Here is an 11,961-nt window from a genome sequence, read left to right as displayed (position 1 = left end):
AAATCGCCGCAATAAGTCACTTTTTGCAACGAAACAAACTTCGTCATGGAATTTTAACCGCGACTTGCGATTTAAATGGAGTTGGACTCATTTACAGCGATTTTTAATTATATTGCAACGGGCTAAAAATCGTCGCTACTTGGTCTGGGGCGGCAAAACACACGAAATGTTTTATTTCCCCTCCTGAACCAGACTCATCTTGTCTTCCTCTCGCGCATGGTGCTCATCTTCCTCTCTCTCTCTCTCTCTCTCTCTCTCTCTCTCTCTCTCTCTATCTCCCCTACTTGCGTCGAACCCCAGGACCTTCACAGTAGACCCTATCTCTATCTCCATTGCAAATTTCTTGTGGGTTTGGTGCTGCGAGCATTTGTGGGAGTTCTGAGTTGCTGATTGGTGGTAAGGCCCTTCTCCACGAACACATCCATATTCACTTCAAGTTAATTTTCACTCTCATAAAATTTTTGTAAAATGAATTTCATTTGTGCATTTCGTGGGTTTTAGGGATTTTTCCTACGTTTTGTGCGATTTTGGGTTGCTGCTGAGAATCTCTCACAGCGGTAAGTTCCCTCCCATTTCTCCTCTGCTCACGCAACACTAACTTCAGTTTTTCACTCACATATTCACTCATCACAGATCATACTGCTTTCTGTTTTTAGTGCATTTCTCTGTTTTTTTAACAATAAGGTTCATGCCTTCAGATGCTCTACATGTGTTTAACATCTATTTTATATTTCAAATTACTAAAACTTAAAAAGAAAAATTAAAAGAAAGAGAAGTAGTCTTCAGCTTGTGTTTTGTGCATTCTACTAGCCTTTGTGACTGCACACACTACAAACTGAGACTATTATGTGGTTCTGCTTTAGTGCAGTGGCATTTTAGTGCAGAAGACAGTTGTGGTTCTTTTTTTGTGCACCTGAGTTGTGAGTCTTTTTAGTGCATTTGTGTTGTAGGTCTGTTTTGTGCAAATGAGTTGTGATTCTGGATTAGTGAAATTGGGTTTCTTTAGGGTTCAAAAGTTGGTGTGGTGATTGATTTAAAATTTGGCTCCTGCCGCTACATCTTTTTTCTCATATTTTTACCAGTTTTATTTTTTATTTTGTGATCCACCAATATGCAATTTACTTTTTAAAAAAAACTTCCAGAAGTTTTCTCTAAGTATTGATAGATTAAACTACTTATATATATAAAACATTCATAGACTATCTGCTATGAGATCTCCGCACAAAAAGTTGTTTTGCTTTGTATTTTTTTAAAATACATTTTGCGGATTATAAGTTATATCTAGTCAATCTTTTAGAATAGATCACTCATGTGTTAGTTTTTTGAAATCAACACTCCCATCAAATAGAGGTGAGGATTTGCAGACAAAGTGTTTGCTCGAGCTCTATGGTCCAAAGGTAAACTAGATACACTAATCTATGATAATTACTTAAATTATTTAGATCCCTATAGTTTTAAAATGAAGGTAAGGCGGCATTTGGTTGTGCTTCCTTAAATGTTGCATCAAATTCTTGTGTGCTTACATGGATTTTTCAGTTTGTGAGTGCCTTGGGGGTTTTTTCAATTTTTCAGATTGTAATGTACGACCTTGCAATAAGTTTTGAAGATAGGTGTACATTGTTTGAGTGCATTTGGTTGAACCTTATGCTAATACAGAGGCTCTTGATTAAAAAGGCATGCTTGTTGTGAACTTCATCATCTCCATGGCATGCTAGAGTTGTAATTTGACAATGACTATTAAATAGAAACAGGAAAAAAAGTGAATATATCTTGTTATGCATGATCAATTCTAGAAACTCCCCATAATATGTCTAGAACTATTTCTAATTGGTGGTGAGAAATTTAAACTTAAAAACTATAATCTTGCCATGATTAGGAAAAGAAAATGCCCACACAGAATATCGTTCTTAGGCATTGACATAAGTAACTTTGAACCTTTCATTATTCATGCTGCCATGCAAGATTTACACCTTTCAGTAACTTTAACTCTTCACCCATAAATACAGACAGAAAATCAGTAGTTACTTGAAAGCTAAACATGAATTGTCTTGTGTTCTTGCTTACTTGCACATTTGGGTGAGATTGAAGCTTCTCATACATCAATCGAGCCTCATTTGGCCTGTTAATCATTACCACTATTTAATAATTCTCCTTACATGGGCTATGCCTACTTTCTACTTTCTACCATCAATAAAGTTATTATTAATCAATCAAAGAAAAAAGTATTTATCATTTCAATTCTTATTTTATAGATTATGTTTGTTCAATTATAAGTTGTACTGAAATAACCATAAACAAACTTATCAAAACATATATATATATATATATATATATACACCATAAACAAAAAAAGATCAACATGCTAGTGTTACTATGGTAGTATCTCAATTACATTTTAAGTGCTTAATACTGCAATTTGCAAGGTAAAAGTCTCCCCCATTGTAAAGTGTGAATTGTATACTGGTTTCTTTGAGAAAATGTGTATGTATTTGCAAAGCAGATAAAAGGTTTTTGTGTCACTTATGCATGTCTATTCCTGATTATGTTTCATTCTTAAATTTTGTCATTTTATTCTAGCATCCGTTTTTAAGAGTATCTAGAATTATTGTATAATTTTTGGGAAATGCCATATTTTTACATCCTAGTACTAGCTCATAGTTGTATAATTTTTTATTTATTTTAATGAATGACTGAGGAACCCCTGCGTTTGGTTTGTGCTTTTTGGTCTAACCTTCTCTATTATCTATCTCTACTATTGTTGTTATGCTATGCAAAAGACTGGCTCTTATCATTGTTGCGGTTGTCATGCTTTTTTTGGCATTTCTTGGATTTTGTGAGTCTTTTGTTCTCTTGGGTTAGAAGAAGAATATTCTCATCATATGGCTTATTATAGTCGTGGCTTTTTTATTTGATCTTATATCATTGTTATGGCTACTTGTTATAGTATTTTCCAAATGATTGAGATGCAACCTCTGGTATATATACTTGTGAGTGATTTAAACATTAAGCCATTTTCATGCTCAATTATTAAAAAGCGGTCATTGACAATTTTGGAATCAGTTCTCTTTTACTTGATTAGATTATATCCTTATTTGGGGGTAGAGGTGTAACCGGTCCGGTTCGGTCCGGTTTTGGATAAAATCTAAGACCGAACTGGTATGTACCGGTTTTGTATTTTTCAAAACCGATTACGCACCGGTTACCCTCCTAAACCGGTACTTCCGGTTTTACCGGTTTCCGGTCCGGTCCGGTTTTCCGGTTTTTTAAAAATGTAAATTTCACAATTTGTCATTAAAAATTTGTTTATAAAAAAAAAAAAATTGATTTAAAAAAAACTATTTTATACTTTTATTAATATATTAAACTATATAATAATATTAATATTAGACTATATAATAATATTAATATTAGACTATTGGTATAGTTATAAGATATATATTAGTATTAGTTATAAACTTTTAGTGATTTAATATTAACATTTTATGTAATAATTTATAAATTATAATAAGAAATTATTTCATATATGAATATATATTATATATAAAATTTTACATAAAAATTTATAATTATACATTATATATAAAACTTATATATATTAATATTTAATATATATGAAATATTTTGTATAAAACTTATATAAAAATATTATTTTTTATTTCTTTTAATCAACCGGTCAGGTCTGGTTCGGTCCGGGCCAAAAAATTTTGGAACCGGAACCGGCCGGTTTTTACATCTTTGTTCTACTATTTCTGGAACTCTCTGATTATTATCCTTTCCTTCAATGTAAACGACAAACGATTTTAGTAATATAAGACTATTTGTATCTTGAGGATGAAATTCCATTGATTCTGTTATTTGTTAAGTGGGGGGCAATATTTTTCTAGGAAATAGAATTTCTTTCTTGCATTTAATGCTAATATTCTATTTAGAACATGTATCATAGGGCAATTGTGATCACTTTGATATGCAACACTAATTGCATACACATGAACTTCATACTTATTAGAATCACACTATATATAGTGATTACTTAAGAAAAAAAAGACACTTTGAGGATTGGTTGTGAGGACGAGTAAATAATAAATAGGTAGTGAGCTTTTATCATTTCCCTGCAAAATCTCTCATTTCATTGATATATATATATGTGTGTGTGCGCGCGCGCGCGCGTATGTATGTAGTATTAAAACAACAATGTGAAGGATTGTTGCACTATTTAGGTGAACAAAAAAAGGTTCAAAGTATACTTTGGATCTTTCTTGAGTATGTAAAAAGAATATTAGTGCAATCCATAGTGTACGGTAAAATTGTGAAGCCTGCAAAACTTGGATGTGAATAATATTTTTTCTGTAGTCTGTTTTGTGCATTTTTTTTAATTTTTTGAAACACCCTTTTTTTACTATCCAGAAATAATTTTTAATTATATAAACACATTTGCGGTGATTTATTAACTTTTTGTGATGAGACGCTTTACCGAAAATAACTTTTCTCAACTCTTTTAATGATAAACGAGAAGGCATTTTTAGTGAATTTTTAGGACATTTGCAACGGACTAAAATCGTCAGAAATAGTAGTTTTTTCTGACGATTTTTTCCCATTGCTGAAATTGATAAAAAAAAAATGGCGCTTTAATTACATAGAACATGGATTGATTTCAAAATCGTCAGAAATGATCCAATGCAGCGATTATTAAGAGTATTTGTGACGATTTTGAGCGCTGGAAAAGACATGATTTCTTGTAGTGTGGTCTGCTTCTCCACTTGAGCAGTAATAATCACTTTCTTAATCATTGAGAAAAGAATAATAAACAATTTCACTAATAATCACATCATTGACCATTAAAAAACAAAAGACCCGAGTTGTAACTTTGAGCAGTAACTTTGAGCAAGCCAAGTATTATTTTTCTATATATATATATATATGTATGTATGTATGTATATATGTATATAGTACTCCATGCATGTCAAATTTATGTGTGAATTATATATGAAATCCCATGACGCATGAAACTTATAAAAAACTGATCATATAAAATTTAAAGGAAAGGCTCGTCAAAATACAAACCATATATTATTAAGTTCTAAAACACAAACATATATAAATTTCCAAAAGAGACATAATTAATAAATGGTGAGAGAAAAATACAGGTCTCATATACATTGGTGGATGTATCAGTATGATCAAAATCCATATATAAGCAATTAATTTGGTTAATATTGCTAAACCTCTGGTTTAAGGTTTGACTGCTTATAACTAGCTAGCACGTACGCCTGCTGCAGGCTTCCTTAGACTCAAATTTGTAGGCTAATTATCGGTGGCAACATCGATCCATGTATCAACTTGATCAATTTTGTTAGTGTTCAACTTCCGCTTGGTGATCTTCTGAGTCGCTAGGGACGTTTGTCCACTTACTTACGCGCTTACTGGCTTCCTCAGCCTACAGCAAATCAAGAAACATATATATTTATGAGTAATTTATATATATATATATATATATATATATATGAATAAACATATATGTAACAAATATATGATCATGATATCTATATTTTAGAGAAAATATGTCAAAACCTACCTGCATCGTCCAATCGGTTCGCATTGTTAAGATGACCAATATCATAGTCTGAACAGCCGTCCCGCCGAAGACCATCCCACCCCAAATACCCTGTTACCCCCAACTTAATTGCATAAGTATTAATACACAAAAGCTTGATTTAAAGAGTTATCATGTACATCATCATGATATATATCATATATACTTTTTACTTCGTGTATTTATCATTAACCTAGCTAGCTAGTTTAGGTTCTTAAAAGTTGGTCAAATGCTAATATTGCATATTCTATTAACATCCATGCTCATTAATATTGGTTAATAGCCACGATATTGTTCGAAATTGAAAAGTAATATCACATGATTAAAGCTGGCTTAAACTTTTAGTAGTGCTATCTGATCTCCTTTTAGTTTTTGTTTGCATGTGGAAGGTAGTTGAATGATTGATCCTCGATTGACTGGCCGCCTAGTCAATCAAAACATCAATTGTTAGTGAAATTCAAAGTAATAAAATGAAAAATTACAATTCTATATATATATATATATATATATATATTTAGTAGTAATATTCGAAAGAAAATACAACCCATTATAATTTGGGCCAAGATCACTTGTTAATACTAAAAAAAAATACTTATTTGTAACCAGTTATTTGTTATGAAAATCACTATTTTTTGTTTTTTAACAAAATGAGTTCATTCTTATCACAAATAACTCTTCACAAATACTTATTTTTTAATATAATTACTCTTAGATAGAGAAGAAAAATCATGAGACGGAAACTTATAAACATATATACCATACCATAACGCCCAAATGGAAGACCCATCCCATTAGAATTCCAACAGGAAGACCAATAACGTAGTAGCATCCAATATTTATATATGCAACTGTTGCTTGCCTTCCCGATCCAACAGCTACCCCTGTCATAGTGAAGAAAATGGTTTCCCTCAATTCTCTTAGTGGAAAAAACACCAGCAATTAGGGTAAATATTTCATAAAATGCACTAAAAGATCATACACCAGCTGGTTGCATGATTAGATGAAACTGCTTAATTACCCGATAAGACTGGCTGAATACTGTTGAATAGAATTGTGGCCCCTAAGAGGTACGACATCTTGTCAATTTCATGGATGACATCAGTGCTTGATGTGAAGATGTATGCGATCTTGTCGCGGAGTATTAGGATTAGCATGCAGAAAAAGAGCCCAATCACAGCCGAATAGGACACAGCCACCATAGTTGCATATTTTGCGCCTTTACCGTTACCAGCTCCCAATTCATTGGCCACCCTTACTCTGTACGTGAAAATAGTCATGCAAGACAAAAATCAAGTTTTGCAAACAATTTAACAGTTTTTTCGACTATAATTTCCAAATTGACCAAAAAAGTCATGCATGGTGTGCTACCAAATCATGTTCGATGTGTCTTAATTAATTAATTGTTACCCCATTGTTTATCTTTATTTTTGGGCAATTTATTTGGGCAAAAAACAGAATTATTGCACCAATTTTATAATATGCAACGGCACATGCAACTGATATTTATATATTTTATAGGATTCCGCTGAATCCGCTTCCCTCTTGTAGATCTCTAAAATGGTATCTCCATTCACTAAAATTATCTATAATTTACACTCCACGTGTCTCTAGATATTACAAGTTTTTTAAGTGATCAAAATAATATCAATATCATGTTAGTATCATTCAAGATCGATCTCACCATCCATGCATGCATGCATGCATATTGTGAGGGGAGAAATTCCCAAGGGCCAGGCCTAGGATAAAGACCCGAGCCCCAAGCCCACGTACAAGACCTAAGAGGGGCCTGGACGGCCCAGAAGGAAAGACACGAGGTAGGAGCCTTGACAAAAGGACGGAAGATCGTGCGACTTGGCACCTTTGACGGAGACGCTTCCAACCTTGACACGACAGGGTAGAGTAACTGACCGTCAGAGGCATCCCTGTCCCTGACACTGCTGCCTAGATGGCGCAGGAGGGAAAGCGAGCTCGTCCAGAGCCATGCCACATCTAATGCACTCCAAGGGTTGGTGGCATGCCTTCATGGCGATCTGGCGGAAGGCAAGAGCCTACCAAGGGAGTGTGATCCCCGTATGGAGCCACCTGACTAGTCACCATCACCTCAGGACCGACTCCGACCAAGTATAAATATCCCCCACTCCGCCGAGAGAGGGGTTACACACACACACACTTACATTCTTGAACACTTCTCTGCCATCTCATTCTAACTCTCATTTCTCTCTTCATCTTCTATCTTGAACAGACTTGAGTGTCGGAGGTACTACGGCTCCCGAGCTCCTCCATTCTCCTTCTTGTAAGGAAGAGCCAGAGTGCTGCTAGCGTGAAGTTGTCCAGGCCCGCGAAACATGACATCAACACATAACATATTTTTAAAGCGTTTCCAACATAATTAATATTATTGATGATTACAACTCTTTATTAGTGTTGTCCGATTTGAGACTTAAGTTGACTAAAGTCCTCATGAAAGTAGTGTTGTAGTTTAAAGAGCATCATTGTGTACATCGTGTGAGTTGTGCTTGTCTGATCAACATAATTATTATTATTAATTATTACTTCACGAAAAGCAAGGGAAGAACATGAAAATTTATATTGTGATGTATGGCATCCCATAGATTCGGATTTATTACAAATTATATAGGATAGATCCTCGATCTGTATCTAGCGTGTGCTATGGGTAGCGGGTAGTATTTTAAAAAGAAGTAATTAAGAACCAAAATTATGTGACAGAAAGGGGTCAGAAATGGTACCCTGCACCAGCAAAGAAAGCGTTATGGATCATGAGCTCGATCCCATTGATGTTCATGCTGCAGAAGAGTAGATATATATGTTATAATTTTTAGCCAATTACACACAAAAAAACAGGTGTTAGGAGTAATCTCATACCAGACTGACAAGGCACCCACTGCAACTGTAGCATTCTTCAAGTAGCCAGGCATCAACATCAATATTGTATAATACCAGTTCTCCAAGCTGTATTCATCACCAGCGAAAGACCCATTTTTTATTCTTAACAAAACTATCTACAACCCAATAAACCAAATGTGTTGATTTTCACAAGAATATGGAATTTAACACTAAAATGAATTCAAAACGCCTTGAGACTTGAGAGGTATGTGTTGAGAAGTCCTATACGGTTTAGGAATAAACTCATTATGAACTTTATAAAAAGTTACCTCACTCCTCCTATTAAGCCTTTTATGGGAAGAAATAGATGTTTCTATATGGTATCAGAGCTGGTTAACCTATGACTGATGATGGATTTCTGTAACCTACCCACGATGAGGGTATCGGAAATGTCAACCCACACATGAGGGGGCGTGTTGAGAAGTCTCATATGACTTAGGAACAAACTCATCATAGACTTTATAAGGAGTTACTTCACCCTTCCTATTAGGTCTTTGATGAGGAGAAATAGGTATTTCTACAATATGTACATACCAGAGCATGACTCCGGAAGCAGCAGAGAGTTTGATGAACTCCCAGAGACCCGTAAAGGCTTGTGCAGAGAATCCAGTCCAAGTTTGAGGACATCCACCACACATAGCATACCCACACAACCCTAAAACCAGAACCCACCAAGAGATGTCCAAAGCAACAACAATACCAACAAGTCCAAAATCCCACACACGAAGGAAGAGCCAAGTAAGCAGCGAGTTAACCAGTAAAGCCGCAAAAGAAACCCACATAATCACAAAGGTCTTAAGCTGGGACTGCAGGAACCGTAGCACTGGCAACAGAAACGTAAATCCGAGCTGCAGCGGTATGAGCCGCAGAGCCACGACCTCAGAGAGTTTCGCCACTTCTTCGGGCAGTCCAATGAGTCTCATAACCGGAGCAGCGAAAACGTAAATGGGTAGGAACAAAATACCACTGAGGAAGAGCACAATCCATGACCTTTGCAAGTATATTCCCAACATATGGTACTTCTTCGCCCCAAAGGCTTGCCCACACAGAGTCTCCAAGGCGCTCGCCATCCCTAACTAAATTTCAAACTCTCAGAATAAATGCATTCTAGACATACAGAGAGACAAACAGGATATAGAGCACAGAGTTGAATTACCAGGAAACCCAAATTGAAGCCGACGAGGACATTGATGGATATGGAAAGGGCAGCGAGTTCAACGTTGCCGAGGTGGCCACCAAAGGCTATAGAAATGACATTCAAGGAGAAACTTACGACGCGGCTGAAGATTGCGGGACCGACAATGTACCATAGCTTTTTTGATTCAATCCAGAACCTCGATGATGATGTAGTGTCGTTCACTTCTGGATTAAGATCTTCATGCTCCCCGTTGACACCGTTTTCCATCGATTTAGGAGACTGGTTTTTGCCCACTTGGCTAGAGGATTAACAGTTTAGTGAAAGAGAAGTGTCAATGATCTGCCATAGCTTTTGGGCTAAATAGGAAATATTTTTATGGAAGTCATGTTGTGATTTTCGCCGGAAGAAAAACTAAATTAAGCGACCAGAAAAATCTGTGTCATGTTCCTCGTATTTTTTTTCTTACTACAGTACAACACTAAGATATCTGAAGTAATCTTCAGGTCAGCAGAGACCAAGTAGTCTTACCTTCAAAGCTACAATTATCATATGCCAAGTCAGCTACTAATTAATTCTTTTTCTAATGCAAGGATAAGAACCAAGAATCAGCATGATGTATTCATTTTGTGAATGCTATATACATTTCACTGGTATGATATTTAATCTAGATGAACGTAAAAGATTTTAACACTTTTAAAGTTTGTGTTAAAAGTATAATAAATATGGTAAAATTCGCTTTGTATATAATGTATATATCTCTTCTATTTAAAATTCTTATAAAATTAAAGAATTGTTAGTAGAAAATAAATAATAATCCTCTTAAAACTCTTTTACAACCAACTAATTTGAATATATATATTTTTTAATTTGGTTTTACAGGTGAGCTGGAAGAAAGTTTGGACGGATAATTTTTATTTAGTCCATATCTATGTAAGAGGCCACAATAGATATTCATACCAAATTCGTCAAGCATCAAATTTTTAAACTTTTTTCTCCAAATTAAATTTTATCATTTATTGTAATTATTATTATTATTATTATTATTATTATTATTATTATAAACAATATATATTATTCACATCAATTTGCAAGCAAAATAACTATATATTACCAATAAGGGGATGGTTACTATAAAGCTATATTGGCCGGAAGTTGAGGGTTCCGCTCTGCAAAAATAAAAAGTATTTATGACGGATTATTTACGATGAAAATAATTATTTACGACAATAATTGACTGTTTTAATAAAAAAAAGTATTTTTTTAGAAAATAATTAATACCAAATAAGCGTTTTTTTTTTTTTTTTTAATTTTATAGTGCCAATTATTGTTGATCATGGTGGCTCAAGCTCACCAATTTGGGATGGGTTCCACGCTAGCTAACGGAAAATGGAAGATGCAGACGGTAGAACCGGAGTACTACTGGTATTGGACTATTATAGGCTGCTAGTCCGTGGTTGCATCCATATATGATATTGACATGCATGAGAATTAAAAAAATATAAATATGAATTAACGTATATTTATGAATTATGAAAATATCCACTGAAATCATGATGATCAGACTTGTCAAACTTGCAAAAAGCTGATACGTACGTATGAACTTTGAAGAAAAGGCTAATAAAAATACACCTATCATACAAGGCAGCTTAAAATTACATGCATGCACATCAACGCACAAATAACACCAGCAGAAATTAAACAGTGATGAAATAATATATATATATATATATATATGTATATATATATGTCTCATATTGGGGCCTGGGACCCCTATGGTCAGTGGCAAATGCATCGATTCATCGATCCATGCATAAGTTATGCATGAGCATAACCGGTCAATGTACGTTGTCAATCATGTCGAACCTCTGGTAATTTAGAGCTTGACCACTTATATACGTACCAACTCGCTTGCTGCATGCATGGCTTCTTGATCAGCTAGCTTACAAATCCAGGTATATACAAATGAGACCGATGTATATATACCGAATAAAATTAGAAACTATATGTTGAGACTAACATATGTATACACTCTAAGATGCCAAACCTGTTTCGATGTTACAATGGCGAATATTAAGGTCTGAATGACTGTCCCGCACGTAGAATATTTTAATTAAATAGTGTAGAGTGTAAAGTCACAAATGCTTAAATTCAGAACTTTTATTTAATTTGATATCATGTAAAATCATCATTTATCCAAAAATTTTAAATTATTAAAAAAATGCCGTAAACTTAATTATTTGTATTATATTTCAGACACCGGCCTATTACAAGAACTTGCATATAATAGTTATTTAGCATTTCACAAAGCTTGATCATGATCTACATGGAA

General features: G+C 34.4%; 1 protein-coding gene across 1 annotated transcript; it reads right to left on the bottom strand.

Annotated features, from left to right (window-relative positions):
* Positions 1–5,283: 5,283 nt before the first annotated feature.
* On the bottom strand, positions 5,284–9,922 carry LOC109020471 (protein DETOXIFICATION 27-like). Its single transcript, XM_035690610.1, has 8 exons — positions 9,651–9,922; positions 9,029–9,570; positions 8,474–8,560; positions 8,338–8,394; positions 6,609–6,847; positions 6,353–6,471; positions 5,573–5,662; positions 5,284–5,434 (listed from the first exon to the last, which is right to left on the bottom strand). Exons 1-8 carry the CDS (start codon positions 9,897–9,899, stop codon positions 5,351–5,353), a joined length of 1,467 nt encoding a protein of 488 aa, XP_035546503.1. The 5' UTR covers positions 9,900–9,922; the 3' UTR covers positions 5,284–5,350.
* Between the last annotated feature and the right edge of the window lie 2,039 nt (positions 9,923–11,961).

This window comes from Juglans regia, chromosome 6, assembly GCF_001411555.2.
Source record: "Juglans regia cultivar Chandler chromosome 6, Walnut 2.0, whole genome shotgun sequence".
NCBI lineage: Eukaryota > Viridiplantae > Streptophyta > Magnoliopsida > Fagales > Juglandaceae > Juglans > Juglans regia.
The sequence above is the reverse complement of the archived record's forward strand: the minus strand, read 5'-3'. Positions and strand labels throughout refer to the sequence as shown.